Raw genomic sequence first — 16997 nt, 5'->3', positions numbered from 1 at the left:
ATTTTGTATTGGAATAACTAAGTGTATATTTCGTATTGGACTAACTTAACTTTTGATTACATTTGTCAAAAAGTACTCGAGTGTATATTTCATATTGGACTAACTTAACTTTTGAAAAGGTTAAAATGCAAACAATTGTCAATTTTTAGGATTAAATTGAATAAAAAAAATATAATGACTAAATCGATTATAAAATTAAAATATAAAAACTTTCTATAGATTTCCTATGAATTATTGAATTATATCAAAGAAAAGAGGGATACTCATGTACACATGCATCAAGTACTTGTTTCCCACATACTCTATCAAGCAACAAGTAAATCTCCTTAGAACATTCATGATACTTATCAGAAGCCGAAAACTGATGTAACTTCCCCTCAATCTCAATCCAACTCGACCCCGGAATCTTCTTTTCCACCCTAAGCTCTTTCATACTTGACCTAATTCTAGCCACCTCACTCCACCTATTTTCTTCAGCCAACATATTAACAAAAAGACTATAATACCCACTATTATCCGGTTCTAAAACCATCAACTTTTCAACAGCAACCCGCGCCAATTCCAAGTTCTTCTGAATCTTACACCCTCCCAAAACCGCACCCCAAATCACACCATTCGGTTCCATTCCCATCTCCTTTATCAATTCCATTGCATCTTCCAACATTCCAGCCTTGCATAACAAATCAACCATACACCCGTAATGTTCAATTCCGGGAGGAATTAGAAAATCTTGACTCATGCTTTGAAAACATTTCCACCCCTCTTTGACTAATCCTCCATGAGTACAAGCACTAAGAACACTTATAAAAGTAATCCCATTTGGTTTTATATTCTCTTTTTTCATTTGACTAAACATTTTTAACGATTCTTTCGCGTACCCATGTGATGCAAGCCCTTCGATTATTGAGTTCCAACAAAAAAGATTCTTTTCGGGTAATTTATAGAACACCAAGAGTGATTGATCTAAGTTGCCACATTTTGCATACATGTCAATCAAAGAAGACCCGATGTAAACATCAAGATTAAAACGGTTTTTTGCAATATAAAGATGGATTTTCTTTCCGATATCAAGTGTTCCAAGGTGAGCACAGGCTGAGATTACAGTTGCCATGGTGACTTCATCAGGGGTGATACCATGTTTTGTCATGTTGATGAAGGTTGATAATGATTCTTGGTAGAGTTTGTTTTGGGAGTAGGAATTTATCATAGTGGTCCATGAGATTAAGTCTTTTAATGGCATGTTGTTGAATAAAAACTCTGCGGATTTGATGTCTTTTATTCTAGAGTATCCATCGATTAAAGAGTTCCAAGAAGCAGAAGTTCTTTCAGGCATTTCATCGAACAGTTTATGAGCGGAAACCATGTCTCCTGATCTTGAATGTACTGAAATCATGGATGTCCAGACGAAAGTGTCTCGTTCAACCATTTCATCGAATACCTGGTGGGATTCCAAGATCTTTCCAAAACATGAATAGAAATCGATCAATGCTGTCTGGACGTACACATGTGATTTGAACCCGAACTTCCATATCTGTCCGTTAACAGCTTCCCCGATTCTGTATTGTTGGATTAAAGCACAGGATTTGATGACGGAAGGAAATGTATAGCTAGTGGGAGAAATTTGAGCTCTCAACATTTGTAGATAAATTTGAAGAGATTGAATTGGGACAAAACAAGACACACAAGCTCGGATAACAGCGTTATACACAAATACATTGGGATCCTCCATCTGGGTATAGGCTTGGATTGCGTAATCTGATTGAGAAAAGGTCGAACAGGCTGAGACGAACTGATTTATCATGAAACAATCTTGATTGTAGCTGTTCTTGACCATGAACGCGTAAATAGATTCTAGTTGTCTCAAGTTTGAGCAGATTTTCAAGTGTTCGATTATGATCTCATTGTTGATTGTTCCTCCTTGTAGTTCTGCAAGATGGGTGGTCGGTAATCGACTAAAGTCTGTTGCTGTGGTCGTAAAGTAGCAAGAAAGGAAGTTCAGAGAAGAGAAATGACGACGGAGGTGATGAGAAAAATGGTGGCGAAAAGAAGTTGCAATGAAACCGCTTACTCCGCCGCCGGAGTTCATCGGCAAAGAAAATAAAATCGGAAATGGGTTTTACAGATAATCAATTTAACAATCATGTAACCGGAGATAGAGGGCACCCATATGAAAATTCTATTTTAAGAAAACTAAAAAGCGATGTGTTTTCTATTTCAAGACATTCGAAGATAAAATTTTGTAATATTCGTGACTTTGTATAGACGTGAATGTTGTCCATCGTCTCTTCTTATCGTGTTAACCTCAACCATCACGTTCATTCGCTCTGCATTTTAGGGTTCCAAAATCAATTCGTTTTTCTTCTCCTCTCTCACAATGAATTCATGGAAAGATAAATTTACAGAAAAGATAACCAATTTTTTTTACGAACCATCTTCTTCTTCTTCTTCTTCTCCAACGTCTTCTGATCACGATCAGGTACCTCTTCTATATCTCTCTCTTTGATCGCTTTCCAGTTTTTCTTCAAATTGGTTTGCTATCATCGTGAAATTTGGTTTTTTACGATCTAGGCATAAAGATATGAAAGTATTTAATTCCATTTATCCAATATGAATCGATTATTCGTTGAATTCTTGATAATTTGTGCAATTTTGACTAAAGCTTGAAGCTTTGACCATGGCGTTCTTCCTTATTTGCAGACCAGTTTACCTCTTAAAGATGAAAGCTATTTGTCATCAATACTTTCTTTCTTGTTTCCCTCGCAAGAGTCAATTTCGAAAGAAGAGAATGATTACGAAGCAGGCAGCCTAAAGATTATAAAATGTAAGAATTCAGATACAAAAGACGAGAATCCAGACCTAGGGTCAGGGAAGAGCACCAGCAGTAATGAAGTGTTTGAAGATGCCATTGATCTAAAGACCCCAAAGAAGCATGTTCATGACCTAAATCTGGATTCCGTTTTTATTTCATCCAATTTGAGCCAATTTTTTCAATCTTGCCTTCCCAATATAGTAAAAGGTTGCAAATGGGTTTTAATTTATAGGTAATAATATCTCCTTATGGTTATCATATACAAATGTTAGACATTATATCACAAAATATGTTGTAGTGGATAAAAATGAGAGTAATGTCATTATTTTATCATTGAAAACAACCCTATAAAATTTGTTTGAAATAAAACATTCCAATATAAAACAGTCAAGTTCAGTTCAGTCCAATCTAGTCAGTTTCGTTGCGACAAATGCAGCCTTACTCTAAATTGGGTTGTTGACGTATCTTTTCTTTGAAATGAAGGGCAGTACCTTGAAACATGGCATATCACTTCGAACACTTATTCGGAACACATTTGAAGTTTCTGGGCCTTGTTTGCTGGTAAGATTTGATCACTTAAGAAAAAAATCGGTTTAATTTCAATATATGTGACATATTGAATTTTTTACGTAGATTACGGGAGACAATAAAGGTGCTGTGTTTGGGGGGCTAATAAATTGCCCGTTAACACCTACTCCCCAAAGGAAATATCAAGTAAGTCCCTGGTTTCTTTTTTCCCAAAGTGTTATGGATAAAGTACTCGATTTCTCAACTTATTTGTTGCATTATGTCAAAAAGAAACACTCATATATAACTTATTAGATTATGTCATCAAGTCCATCAAGTCGAAAAAGGAAACACTTTAGTTTGCTGATGAGTTGTTTCTTTGACATAATTGGCGGGTTAAACACTTAAACCGGACAGTCATGCTTGTTTTTTTTATTTAATCAGAGAGAATGACCTAACTGGCTTAAGCCAAAATAAATAAATAAATAACTTGGTTTAATATATTAAGACACTAATGTTTTATCTATATTCTCTTCTTTTTTTCTACCAACCCCTCACTTAAAAATTGACGAATATTGTGATTTTTTTTTAATGTAAGGACATTTAGTCTCATTTATACACATTATTCAGACAGAAGTCACTACCCACTTTATCAATACAACACTTAATGGAGAAAAGAAATGAAACAAACTTTCAACTATAAATAAGTTAACTTCTACACTCCGGTATCCACGTGATGCTATATCATACATTTTCTAGTGTTAATTAATGGGTTTTAACACTCTACACTTTTGAATTGTTATGGCAGGGAACAGTTCAGACCTTTGTTTTCACAACATTATATGGTGCACCAACTTTGTTTAGACCAACTGGTAAGCCATATTTGTTATATAGGAAAAGACGTAAATACCCTCATTCTTGTTGTCAATAATAGTCCTAGAAAGTTTGATGTATCATGTCCAGTCTAGACATACCCCGTGTTTGTTATAACATTTGGTAATCCTACCAAGGTTTACCGAATTTGAGTAATCTTTATTATTACACTCATGAACTAATAATTGCATTTTCTATTTGAAAAGGTGCAAACCGGTACTTTTACATATGTTCTAATGACATGCTAGCGTTTGGAGGCGGAGGAAGTTTTGCCTTACGCTTAGATGGAGATTTGTAAGATGCTTTATGTGTTACTACTTGATAACAACAAAAATGATATTTATTATTATTATTATTATTAGTATTATTATATGTTATATCATCTTATTATCTCCTTGTGTACTCAGGTTAACGGGAACTAGTGGACCTTGTGATACATTTGGTAATCGATGTTTGGCTCATAATGAAGAGTTTGAGTTAAAGAACGTTGAGGTAAGTAACACTCTAAACTTGTGCATAACATGATATAGTTAGTTAGTATAAGTAGTTAAGGGTTTAAGTCTGAAGAGCAAGTGTATGAGTTTCAATTCCAATATGGATCAAATACAGTGTGGGAAATGTTATTTATCATTTTTTCTTCACCTTGCAGTTGTGGGGCTTTACTCATTCCTCTCGATTTCGTTAACCTAGTTGAAGATTCACAGCTCCAATCAACTTTGTTATTGGTTCTTCAATGACATGGACACATGAACATGCTACTTGACATAGAAAGATCCTTGTATACTTCAATGACTACTAGACATGTTAGAGTTTTTCTTTTTTATTATTTGTTCCTACAAATGTATATAGCATGCACGTATTACATTTCAATGACGTAATTTATTTAATTCAAAGTTATGATTTGCATGTAATGTTAGTTAACAATTATATCCATATACCATGCAAAGTCTCATATACCCAAATTTCAACAGCCGCGTTTGTATCAACTCCACCAGTAGCAATAATAACCTAACCAATATGCTAATTTTATAATCTTAAAAGCATGAAAAAAAAAAAAAAAACCTCTTTTCCCATTGATTGCAGCAGAGGCATTAGCTGTAATTTTTGTTGATGTTGATGCTTGCCTTTCTAAACATGCTAACATTGTTCTGGCTACATCTAATTCTTTCTTTAATCTTGCAATTACTAGGCAAGCTTAATCATGAGCATGAAAAAGACAAATATACCCTTCAACTGAATCTTACACCATCAACATAGGGAGGAGCTCCTGCTTGTTGTATGCAGTTGTTGCTCTGATGCAAATGCAGATAGCACCAAAGCATACCATTCCTAGTGTTATACAAACAAGAATCAGAAGGTTTTTGATAATATACTAACATATAAAATGTAGAATTCATATAAATTATAATTACGATATATTCATTTTGAAGAGCAGGGTGTAATTGGATAACTATTAAGTAATGTAGACTTCTCTCTTTACTTAAGGCTAGTGAAGAACTGAGCAAAATGCAAACATGTTCACCTTATTCAAGAACATAAACCCTAGAAAGAAAAACGAACGCACCATTATGTGTCTCTCGATCAACAGCTTCTCGAAAAGTAATCCAGACGACTTAGAAACAACAGGCACTTCCGGAACCTCGCCGGAGACTGGACGGGTGACATGGACAGTAAAAGGTAAAGTAGATCGGATAGAAAAGCGTAATATATATGTATGAAGAAAAACGACGAAAAGAAGATTGGTTACTTGAACAGATCATTGTGCAGGAGGAGGGGGCTAGGGTTTTACAGTCGATGTTGGCCGCAGTTGAGAGAAGTGACGACGAGAGGGAGGAGTCTGCACTCTGCATTCTACACTCCACTGGAGAGAGAAGGTGAGCGACTGGAAGAAAAACAGGGGTCGTTTCAAAAATTGCAAAGGAAAATTGAGGTAAATTTTTTAGAACGGCAAAAAAGAAAGAGTAAGAAATTGACTTTATCATTCATAATTATTTTTACTTTTGTTTACATCTGGATAACTTTATTTTTTTATACGTTTAGTTAATGAAATTATTGTAAGTGTTCACATATGACCATTATTATCGACTGTAGCAAGTTACAACCGTTTCGTTTTGTTCACATCTAAATAACTTTATATTTTTATATATATCTAGGTAACGAAATTATTGGAATTGTTTACATATGACCATTATGACCGACTGTAATTATTGGAAGTGTTCACATATCATCATTATAACCGGCTATAACAAGTTACAATCGGTCATAATGGTCATATGTGAACACTTCCAACAATTTCGTTAACTAGATGTTTAAAAAAAAAGTTACCCGGATATTAATAAAATGAAAAAGTAATTACCATGATAAGTAAATTTTCAAAGAACATATCTTCATGAAATTACAAAAAATCAAAAAATTTAAATATTTATCAAACTTATATGATATGTAAATATGTAACAACCCCTTTAAAATAAATAATAAATAATTAAATAATAAGTAATCAAATAAATAAATAAATAATAAACCCTAAAACCCCGAGATGCATTTTTATATATTTTTTATTTTAGCCCTAAATTCGTATTAAATTGGCGGAGTGTACACCTTGGAGTGTTAAAAGTTATATTTTCTGGATATTGAGGGTTAAATTGTAACTTATGGACTTTAATTGAAATGATTTTTGGAAACATGGGGCTATAGAGTAAATTAGGGATTTAATTTGAAAACGATTTGGGATGGACGGACTGGAAGTGTCAAAAATGGAATGAAGTTTAAAGTTGGAGACTGGGCTTAAACCCGTCACTCCCTCCTCGCTTGGCTCTCACTTGAAGCAAACCCTAACCCTAAATCTCTACGTTCAGCCGCCACCCTTATCACCCCTCACCTCCAGCCGCCGCCACCCCCTTGTCACCGTCGTGAACCACCGAAGCAAGCATCGTTGCTGCAATTGCCGGCAATGACGAAGATCGATACGTGGACGCCGTATCAGTGGGCGGTCGGAACATTATGACTGTGGCCGCTATTGCCTTTCTCCCGTCGCCGTCACCGCTCCAGTGGTTGTCCCGTTTGCCACCATCCTTATCCGACTGTCGCATGCCACCGTGAGTGGGTGGTAGTGTGGTGTTCATGTTTCATGTGTGTGTGTGTGTGTTGTTGTTGTTGCAACCTCTTTATTCTCCATCCCTTTTGAAACACCGCAGTCGTTTGACCGCTTCCGTTGCCGCCATGCGACTGTCGCCCAATCGATCTCCGACCACCGGCTGCCACCATGAGGGTGGCTATGTTGTGTGTGTTTTCGCATGTGTGTGTGCGTGTTATAGTGTATGTCATAGTGTGGCTATTTATTGGCCGGAAAACAATAGGAAACCCACCATGGCGCCGTTCTACCACCACTAGCCGCCACCTCGGGTGGTTGTGTGCGTGTGTGGGTGTTGGATTAACGTTCCATGTAAACCGTGAGGTTTTAGATGGTGTTTGGACCTAAAAATTTGTAACTCCCACCATTAAAAATGGTGGCTGCCGCCTCCTGCCGCCATGGACCGCCGCCAACCACCACTGCCCGAGGTGGCAGTGGGTGGTGCCCAATTTATTAAACATTTAATGACCTAGGCATTTAACTTTAGTCCGTGTGGCTCGCGTATGGGGTTGGAAACCCTAATTAGGGTTTAGAAAACCCTAATGTCAAGAAAACCCTAGTTTTGGAATTTGTCAGGACCCAAGTTGAAACTGTTAATTAAACTTTAAATAATACTTAATAATGCCCTACAATTAACTTAATGCAATATTAGACTTAATGAATTAAGTCCTTAAGGGGTTAAGTGTGGAACACTAACCCTAGTTATCATTTTATGTGGAAACCCTAGAATCGGGAAGCTCTATTTTGGACAATGATCGGGCACGTAATTAGGCTATTGTTTGGATTATTATTACACCCGAGAATAACTAAGTCAAACCTTAATCAGTCCTACCCTTAGGTGATTAAGTACTTAATGGGTTAAGTGTTCTTATATAACCCTAATCGTCATTTCATGTGAGGTAGTCACTGTTGCAAGTGACTATAACCTGTGATCGGGTATTGACTCGAATATCTTCATGTAGGTGACTGGAAGTGAGTTGAAGCTGGTAGAGTTCTTCATTGCTACAATGGTTACCTACACGCATATCGAGGTGAGTTTCGCCTCACTGTACCCGTGGGTCGAAGACACCAATGCCGGCCCACTAGTTTTAGTTATCTGTTAGTATAGGGATACCTTAGGGACTGTATATAGTCATGTAGGATAGACTGAGGACTCTTGATATAAGATCTCTTACCTGTTCCTTGTTTGGTTGTGGTTCTAGAGTAGGATCACTTGTCCGGGTGACTATCTCACCTCAGAGTATATACAGCCATGCAATCCTTGGATTGTTGATATTTAGAATGCTGCTATATTGTAGTGATCTGTTAGATTTGTGTTCATGGATTGAGTATGCTGCTATGCTGTAGTGATCTGTTAGATCTGTGTTTTGGTATCGAGTATTTTGCTATGCTGTAGTGAACTGTTAGATCTGTCTCCTGGTATTGAGTATGTCGCTTTGCTATAATAATCTATGGAACTGTATGTTATTTGTGCTTGCTGGTTGTCATCTATGGAGTGCCCTTAAGGATTGTCTGTGGTCATGTAGGATAGCCTGAGAACTCTTGGTCTAGACTCTCTTTCCTGTTCCTTGTTTTGTTGTTTCTCTAGAGTAGGATCATATGTTCGAGTGGCTATCTCACCTCTGGTTACTTATGGTTACGCATTCCATGGAGGTTAGCTGGTAGCGGGACTGTATGTTGTGAGAGGACTAGTATATGGTAGTGAGTTGTATGATTTTTGTTTGCTTGTATTGTGTGCCTACTTGATCCTGATTGCTATATGTCGACATGTTGTGTTTGGTTTGGGTTGAGGCGGTCCTGCTTTATGTTGTTGGCCAAGATACCCCGGTGCGGGTCGACTGTAGGCCGTAGGCACGGAGGCTCGGGAAGAGCGTTAGGGTTGAGGCGGTTGGCCAACAAACCCTAGGTATTCCAGCCTGATGGTTGATTGGACCCGTTGTATATTGGTATTCCAACCTGGGGTATTCCATCCTGAGGATGACTGGACCCGGAGGCTGACTAGGCGTGGGGTATTCCAACACGATGGTTGACTGGACCCGACATGTTTGATTGTATATGTTATCCGTTTGTATGGTGGTATTTTGGGGGAAACTCACTAAGCTTTATGCTTATCCAGTTGTTTATTGTTTCAGGTATCATCGGTGTCTATGGGAAGGCGACGATGGGATTGTACACACTCAGCAGCAGCATTGAGGATTTCGCATTTTCTATGATACTCTGATTTTTAATAAATGTAATTTGGAATAAATGGTTTTCTTAATAGTGAATTTATAAATTGAGAAGTTTTACCTTAATAATAATGAAAAATTTTGGTTGTGAAAATGGGACGTTACAAGTTGGTATCAGAGCTCTGGTTTGAGCGAATTGGAGGAACACTTGTGTGAATCAAGTCTCAAACTAGGATCCGAGAGTTTTTGAAAAAGAAATTATAATAAAAGAGTGGGTTAAGGACATGGTGTAACATCCCAAATTTCAAGACCAAAAATTTCTTTTTAATTAAGTTATTATATAAAACCATCAGTACAAAAACATTCATATTAATATCTCATGTCAAAACCAAAGTGTCAATAATCAAAACATATTATCAGAAAACCATATCAGAGTGTAATCCCAAAGATCTCATGTGCGGAAAACATAGTGTGATGCGCTGCGATCAAGCCGGCTCCTTTCCTTTGAAAACGAGTACCTGAAACCAAAACTATAAACCGTAAGCACGAAGCTTAGTGAGTTCCCCCATCATACCACATACCATACAATCATATAACATACATACTGCCAGACATATCTGGGTGCCCGACCTACCCCTTCGGCCCTTTCGACCGGTGACCTTGCCTAGCATATTTGGGTGCTGGCCTACCCATTCGGTCCTCTCGACCGGTGACTGCCTAGCATATCTGGGTGCTGGCCTACCCCTTCGGTATCTTTCAACCGGTAACCGGGAGCTGGCCTCCCCTTCGGTTTCTTTCAACCGGTAACTATTTCAACCCTACCACTACCACATAAAACCCTAGCATATAAATATACATCACATACTGCCTAGCATATCTGGGTGCTGGCCTACCCCTTCGGTCCTGTCGACCGGTAACCGGGGACTATTTCACCCCCTACTACTACCACATAATATCATATCACATATATCATAATCTGGCTCGCATGGCTGGGTACTAAACTACCCCTTCGGTCCTATTGACCGGTAACCGGGGACTATTTCACCCCTACTACCACTATCACATAACATCATAACATGCTAGCACATAAAACAAAACAGGTAGCAGAAAACCTAGATGAATATCACAAAGACAATCATCTAACATACAACTCCTACTAGTGGGCCGACATTGTGGCCGTAGACCCACCGCTACTGGAAGGTAACTCACCTCACACTGTTGAAGTCCCGTAGACTAAAGCCCACACTGTTGAAGTCTCGCAGACTCAACCCCAGCTGCTGGATGACAGATTCCCAAACTGTCAACACCAAAATAACACCCAATTAATAATTGGGTTCCAATACATAACGATAAGTCCATGCTTGGGGGTAAAAGGCTACTCTACCCCGAACTTGGATTGATCCAAGCCCAAGGCCCAAACCAAAGGCCCAAAATTCAACTATGCGTCAAAGCCCAACACATGGCCCAATTTTCCAAATTGGGCCCAAACCTTTATAAGGTCTTACCATAAGGCCCAAGCATTTGGTCCAGTCCAACATTCAACATTCTAATGGCCCAATATCACATAATCATAAAGGCTCAAACTATGGCCCAATTTTCCAAATTGGGCCCAACTCCTCATATGGCCTTACCTCAAAGCCCATTAATTATTCTAGTCCATTTGCTTGATCTTGGATGGCCCATTAATAACTCAATCATCAAGGCCCAATAGAAAGGCCCAACAATAAACCCAAGTGAAATTAGGGTTTCACATAAAATGATGATTAGGGTTAAGTGTTTCTCACTTAACCCATTAAGGACTTAATCCATTAAGTCCATCACTCTTCTATATAACTCATATGGTGTGATTGGGCTTAATACACACTTCCATTCCAATGGCCCAAATGTGGGTCCCGATAAGTCCAAGCCCATAAATCCAATATTAGGGTTTTCTAAACCCTAATCAGGGTTTCCAATCCCATCTTAGCCCAATAGGCCCATTAGCTAAGTCCTTAGATCCATTAGGGTCCATTAAGCCCATTAGATACATGTTTGGGCTTTAATGTCAATTAGGGCTTCATTGGGCCCATTAGGGTTTCACTAAGCCCATTAGGCTTCATTGGGCCCATTAGGGTTTCAAGCACCCCAAACGAATCAAACTCACAAGGCAAGCACACCGCCACCCGACACGGCGGCCGGTGGAGGCAGGAGGCGGCAGCCACCACCATACGGTGGTGGTTAGGGTTTCTTTTCATTACTCTTCTTTTAGATACATTTTACAATGCTTAAACCCTAAATAATCACACACACACACTAATACCAACACACATTCATAGCAACCTAGTGGCGGCCGGTGGTGGTGCATGGCTGCAGCCCCAGCTCGTAAAATGAACCCAAAACCCACCTGAGGTGGGCAGCGGCGGCAACAGCAGCAACTTTGACATCGATGGCGGCCTAAAACCATCCCCTATTCTCGACTGATGGAACCCACAACATCACAAGCAGGGGCTGTGGCGTTTGGCGTAGCAAAATAACAGCGACAACGAGAACGTGAGACGGTGGCGCCGATCTTCGATGGTCATACGGCTTCCAACAGCGGCGGCGAGGGTGGGCAAACCCCACCGGTTACGAAGCAATGTCCACGAATAGAAGAAGGGTGAGGAAGAAGTGAATACGACGAGGCAGGAGGCAGCGGCCTTGTCGTCGTCGGCGAAGGGTGATACGGCAGCAACGTCCTTACCGACATCACGGTTACGGCGGTGGCTTCGGTGGTCGCTGTGGCGTTTGGATGGCGAGGCAGCGGCGACAGTCGGCTGGACTAGCCGGATCGGAACACGAATGAAGGGCGTCGGCTGGAGGTTGATGAACGGCGGTAGGAAGGTCCGGAGATGGCGGCGCCGGTGAGGGAGGTATAAGGGTGGGGGAGGTGGCGGTTGTAGATGGCTTCCTTAGGGTTAGGGTATGGACGGGGGTGACGGGTTATATACCCCCGATCCCCCCACAAACTTATTTCCATAATGCCACAAATGGCCCCTCCCCTTGACATTTCTTTCAAATAAAGGCCAACATTTACCATTTAAACCCTTAACATTAAAATCTTTTACAATTTAGGTACTATATTTACCTAACAACCCTCCACTTTGAGAATCCTTCCAAAACTAATCCAGGATTTACCTTTTTAACCCCCAAATTTTCAAGTATGACATATTCAGTCCTTCCCTCCTCTTTTCCTTTCAAATTAAATCCATATTTACCCAAATAACCCCTCTTCTACAAAATATTCCCAATATTAGTCCACGAACTACAAAACGAACCCAATTGATTATTCTTTAGCCGTATATTCAAACATTCTACTCACTACGAATCCCGAAGGCACACTTTAGACCTCCCAAAACCAATTATAATGCCAGATACACACTTTTCCACTAATTATACATCATAATAAATAATACTTAAAACATATTTTCTGATTTAGGGTTTCTCTTGGAAACGGGGTCTTACATATGGGTTCGGTCTCTTGTCATGTTCTTGTTTGATTATTGGCTTGGGATCGAGAATGTGGACGTTGACTTAACTTTGATTTTTCAGGAAGATGTGGTGTGTACAGTCAGCTAGAGCCCGAACATGAGAATGGTTCCCAAAATACCCATACTTGTTATATTTGATGAGTTTTGATCTTGTTGATATATTATTTGTTAGAAAAGCATGCTAGTGATAGGCTAGGGATCTTCAATAATTGCATGATAGAATGGCCTGATTATATGATGCCTGATAGCCCAGGGTTTTCCTTATATGGAATTGACATCATTACTATAGTTGCTTAGTATATGCATCAAAATTATACATAAATAAGATTCTATAGCCTGAGAATGTTTGGTTTAGCCTTATTTCCTGTTCTTGTTTGATGAAGGGCTTAGGGTAGACTCAGGTATTCGACTGTCTATAGGGTCCAGCGTTATTTATGATTAGCATACACAAGTGCTGCAGGGTTGGTGGAAGTTTCATAGATGAGTTATGTGGGGTCAGCCGACCATTTGCATAATGTTTAGCCTTTCTCTAGGAAGTGAGGATGGAGTGTATTTGTATTCTAGTGAGTATTGTTATGGTTGTTGCGATGATCCTCTGAGACAAATACGGGTAGGTGTGCAAGGTAGTATGGGCCCGTACTACTAGAAACACAGGACCCGTACGCATAGCAGGGAAGTCACAACCCCTAGGGTTTTATTAGGAATTGGTCCCCCTGGTGTTATATGTATTTTATCTGATATCCCCATGTTTTATTTTCAGTATGGCGATTAAAAAATGATTGGAGGCAGGATCCGGATCAGGATCAGGAGCAGATGGCTAGAACAGGCCAACATTGACTGAGGACGGGGTCAGGGAGATCATTCATGAGGAGGTTGTTTCTTTTGTCCCGGGGCAGATACCGGAGCTGATTGGGCCTGTCAATGCCACTATGATGGATTACTTCGATGATCGATATGCTACACTTTTTGAGGTTGTTGTTGCTGCAGCCACCGCGGCTGTTGCTTCCATTAGGGCTCGAGGAGAGGGAGCTTTCCTATATCAGGACTTCGATAATACGAAACCCCCAAAGTTTGATGGGGTCTCGGACCCGATTGTGGCGATGAGATGGATGTCTGACGTGGAGGGTTGTTTCTTCACGTGTTCTTGTCCAGATGACCAGAAGGTTAAGTGCACCATGAACCTTCTCAGGTTGGGGCAAGGGATTGGTGGAGACTGGTGACTAGTTCTTATACTCCTGAGTAGAGGACTGCGATGACTTGGGAGCAATTCTCTGAGATGTTTCGTGCAACTTATATTCCCCTTGTAGAGAGGAAGAGACTAGCCCAAGGGTACCTGGATCCGAGACAAACGACCGAGTCGGTGACGGAGATCACCAAGATGTTCGCTGAGAGGGATTTGTTCAGTCTTGAGTTCGTTGCTTCAGAGCAGGCTCAGATGACTCGGTATTTGAGCATGCTCAAGACGGACATTCGTCGGTTCGTGTCCACCCAGCGCTATGGTTCTCTCGCTGAGCTTCAGGATGCCGCAAGGAGGCGAGAGATTGAGAAAGAGACACAGGAGAGGGAGTAGTGTCAAACTCCGAATCAGTCCCGGCCTGCAGCGAAGCGGTTCAAGTTCGCCGACCAGAGTTCAGGATCAGTTGGAGGGAGGCACAAACCTTTTGTATGTCACATGTGTGATGAGGAGGGCCATTTTGGTAGATATTGCATGCGGAGTGCGTGAGTTTGTTTCCATTGTGGTCAGGAAGGACACATTAGAGCTCATTGTCCTTTTCTCAGTGAGGTGCTGGATCCTACACCCTTTGCTTGGCAGTTACCCGATGTTCGTCAGGGGACCACCGGGGTGTCGAGGACCGAGATTTGAGTTGGCAGTTCTTCTATTTAGCAATTGTGGTAGTATTGGTATTCGTTTGTAACTTCCGTCTATGTTTCAAGTTCAGTTGTAATCTTGGATGACAAGTTAAATGGAATTATCTTATTTGTTTTTTTAAATTGGTCTCTTGTTATGTATGGATTATTTATCTTTGTCCTTTATTGTATGCGTGCTGGAATTTGTGAATGTTGTGTGGGTTTAGATTCTCCTATGCTTGTGGATATCAGTGGTTGGGATCAAGTAATAGTGACCGAGTTAGTCTGGGTAACGAAGGACTATGTGTTGGATTAGGTGTCTAAGCTCATAGCTATAATTGGTATGTACTTGACCCGATAGTAGCATGGTCCTTTTGGGTTGCCTTCACCAGAGCAATTTGATAGGATGGATATTTGAGAAAGAGGTTATTTGTGATTTATTAATATATTATATGAATAATATGTTAATTGAGAAATCTTATTATTTAATCGGTATTGATCAAGAATTAATTTGGAATTAATTTAGTGATCAAAAGAGAACTGGTTAAATTTACAGGGACTGATTTGGTAAATCAGTGATACTTATAGTTTGGGCTAATGATCTGTAACGCCCGCCTTTCGGGGCTAAGCATTATTAGATGATGTAATAGTCTAGGTCAACTATTGTAACTCTTTTTGAAGTAACAAAGATGAATTACATGAGTATTATGTGAATTATGTGAATTTATGTGCTTTATACTTATATAATTAACAAAGACTAAAAATAAGCGTCAAATCTAAAGTGTGAGATAAACCGGATATCTTTACATAAAGTTTTAGTGGTCGTGACAAGGACTCCGGAGATATAAAGAACGCCGAAATCCGAGTTATAACGAAGAAGTTATGACTTGTCGAAGTTTCGTGATAGAACCGGCACGACACCGGGAGGCGTAAATAGTGAATTTATGATAGAGCGACTTTTAGCCTTAGCGATATAAACGAAAGTCATAGAATACGTTAATCCGAGAGCGTCCATAACAAGAACGCCCAAATCTGACTTCGTATGAGGAAGTTATGATTTTTCGAAGTTTCAGCTTAGCGGGATACAGCCCGAAGTTCGAATACTAGATCGAGCAGTTTTTAGCCGACACAACATACACGAGAATCGAAGATCTCGTTAATAGTAGTGTAACGATAAAAAAGACAGACAAAAACGGATGTCGGATGAAGAAGTTATTAATTTTTAACGTACCAATCCTGCCCCGGCCTGTTAAAAATATAACTTTTAAGATAAAGTCAAAATTAGCCGGCGGAGTCTAAACGAAAGTTGTAGAGTACATTCCCGCCTACGCGTGGATATAAAGAACGTCGGAAACGGAGTTCGTTTGCGCAAGTTACGAATTTTAGAAGTTGGAATGGAAAATCTCGAAGCTGAATGCGAGCCTACGCCCTGCGTAGAGAAGGGACGCCCAACGTCCGAAGTACGCCCTGCGTACGAGGTAACTACGCGCAGCGTACAACTGCCTTCTACGGACCGAAACGAGCCATGCCGCCCTAACAGCTCACCGACGCGTGTTGTACGAACCGAAGTTATGCCCAACGTAGGTTCGAGGTACGCCCAGTGTACCGAGGCCTCGCAGGCTATATAAGGGAAGCGAGAGCTGCCGACAATGTTGTTCATTTCTTCATCTTTCTCTCACTCTACTCTCTCTCTAGCCACCCTAGACCACTCCCAAGCTTAGGAAACTTCCCTAGCACTAGTAGAAAGCCCCGGAGCGCCAACGGTCCCAAGAAAAAGAGTTTTTCGGTTTGAAACTCTGCCCGTGTGAAGTCCGGTTTTCAAGCAAACTTCCCGGTTTCGTCAAAGAAGATTATTTTAAGAAGCGAAGTGTTGTCCGAATCACTCCGTATCAGGTGAGTGCATAGTTACTTTCATCTTACACATAGATATGAAGTATTTTATATAAATTACGTGCTATGTGTGCATATTTACTTGAGATCTGTGCTAGATGAAAGATTTAAATTTCTTTGTTTTTCAGATCTAAGCTGTATATGTATTTTATACTTTGAGATCTATGTTGGATGAAGGATCTGACTTCTTTCATATCAGATCTGAACTTTTTTCTTCAGATCTAGGCTGTAGGTGTATTTTGTTTTCAGATCTGAACCCTTTTCTT

At 40.0% G+C, this 16997-nt stretch overlaps 2 protein-coding genes across 3 annotated transcripts; one reads left to right on the top strand and one right to left on the bottom strand.

Annotated features, from left to right (window-relative positions):
* Positions 1 to 220: 220 nt before the first annotated feature.
* Positions 221 to 2137, bottom strand: LOC145159470 (basic helix loop helix DNA-binding superfamily protein). The gene has a single exon (XM_079078467.1). It carries the CDS (start codon positions 2084 to 2086, stop codon positions 245 to 247), a length of 1842 nt encoding a protein of 613 aa, XP_078934593.1. The 5' UTR covers positions 2087 to 2137; the 3' UTR covers positions 221 to 244.
* A 233-nt stretch (positions 2138 to 2370) lies between these two features.
* LOC145159471 (uncharacterized) lies at positions 2371 to 5497 on the top strand. Of its 2 annotated transcripts, XR_013737739.1 has the most exons (9): positions 2371 to 2476; positions 2698 to 3041; positions 3298 to 3370; positions 3443 to 3523; positions 4125 to 4188; positions 4396 to 4483; positions 4597 to 4681; positions 4839 to 4992; positions 5379 to 5497. XR_013737739.1 is itself a non-coding variant. In XM_079078468.1 (8 exons), exons 1-8 carry the CDS (start codon positions 2375 to 2377, stop codon positions 4872 to 4874), a joined length of 873 nt encoding a protein of 290 aa, XP_078934594.1. In that variant the 5' UTR covers positions 2371 to 2374; the 3' UTR covers positions 4875 to 5060. The 2 variants fall into 2 exon arrangements, 1 of the variants encoding a protein (XP_078934594.1); XM_079078468.1 differs by lacking the exon at positions 5379 to 5497 and having other exon boundaries at positions 4839 to 5060.
* The last annotated feature ends 11500 nt before the right edge of the window (positions 5498 to 16997 follow it).

This window comes from Lactuca virosa, chromosome 2 (genome assembly GCF_052849685.1).
Source record: "Lactuca virosa cultivar CGN04683 chromosome 2, Lactuca_virosa_CGN04683_v6, whole genome shotgun sequence".
NCBI classification, from domain to species: Eukaryota; Viridiplantae; Streptophyta; class Magnoliopsida; order Asterales; family Asteraceae; genus Lactuca; species Lactuca virosa.
The sequence above is the reverse complement of the archived record's forward strand: the minus strand, read 5'-3'. Positions and strand labels throughout refer to the sequence as shown.

Coding starts and splice junctions, on each gene's coding strand:
- LOC145159470 (XM_079078467.1), bottom strand. CDS start 2,086: ATGAACTCCGGCGGCGGAGTAAGCGGTTTCATTGCAACTTCTTTTCGC.
- LOC145159471 (XM_079078468.1), top strand. CDS start 2,375: ATGAATTCATGGAAAGATAAATTTACAGAAAAGATAACCAATTTTTTT. Junction 3,371..3,442: donor TTTCTGGGCCTTGTTTGCTG/GTAAGATTTGAT, acceptor TTTTTTACGTAG/ATTACGGGAGACAATAAAGG. Junction 3,524..4,124: donor CTCCCCAAAGGAAATATCAA/GTAAGTCCCTGG, acceptor TTGTTATGGCAG/GGAACAGTTCAGACCTTTGT.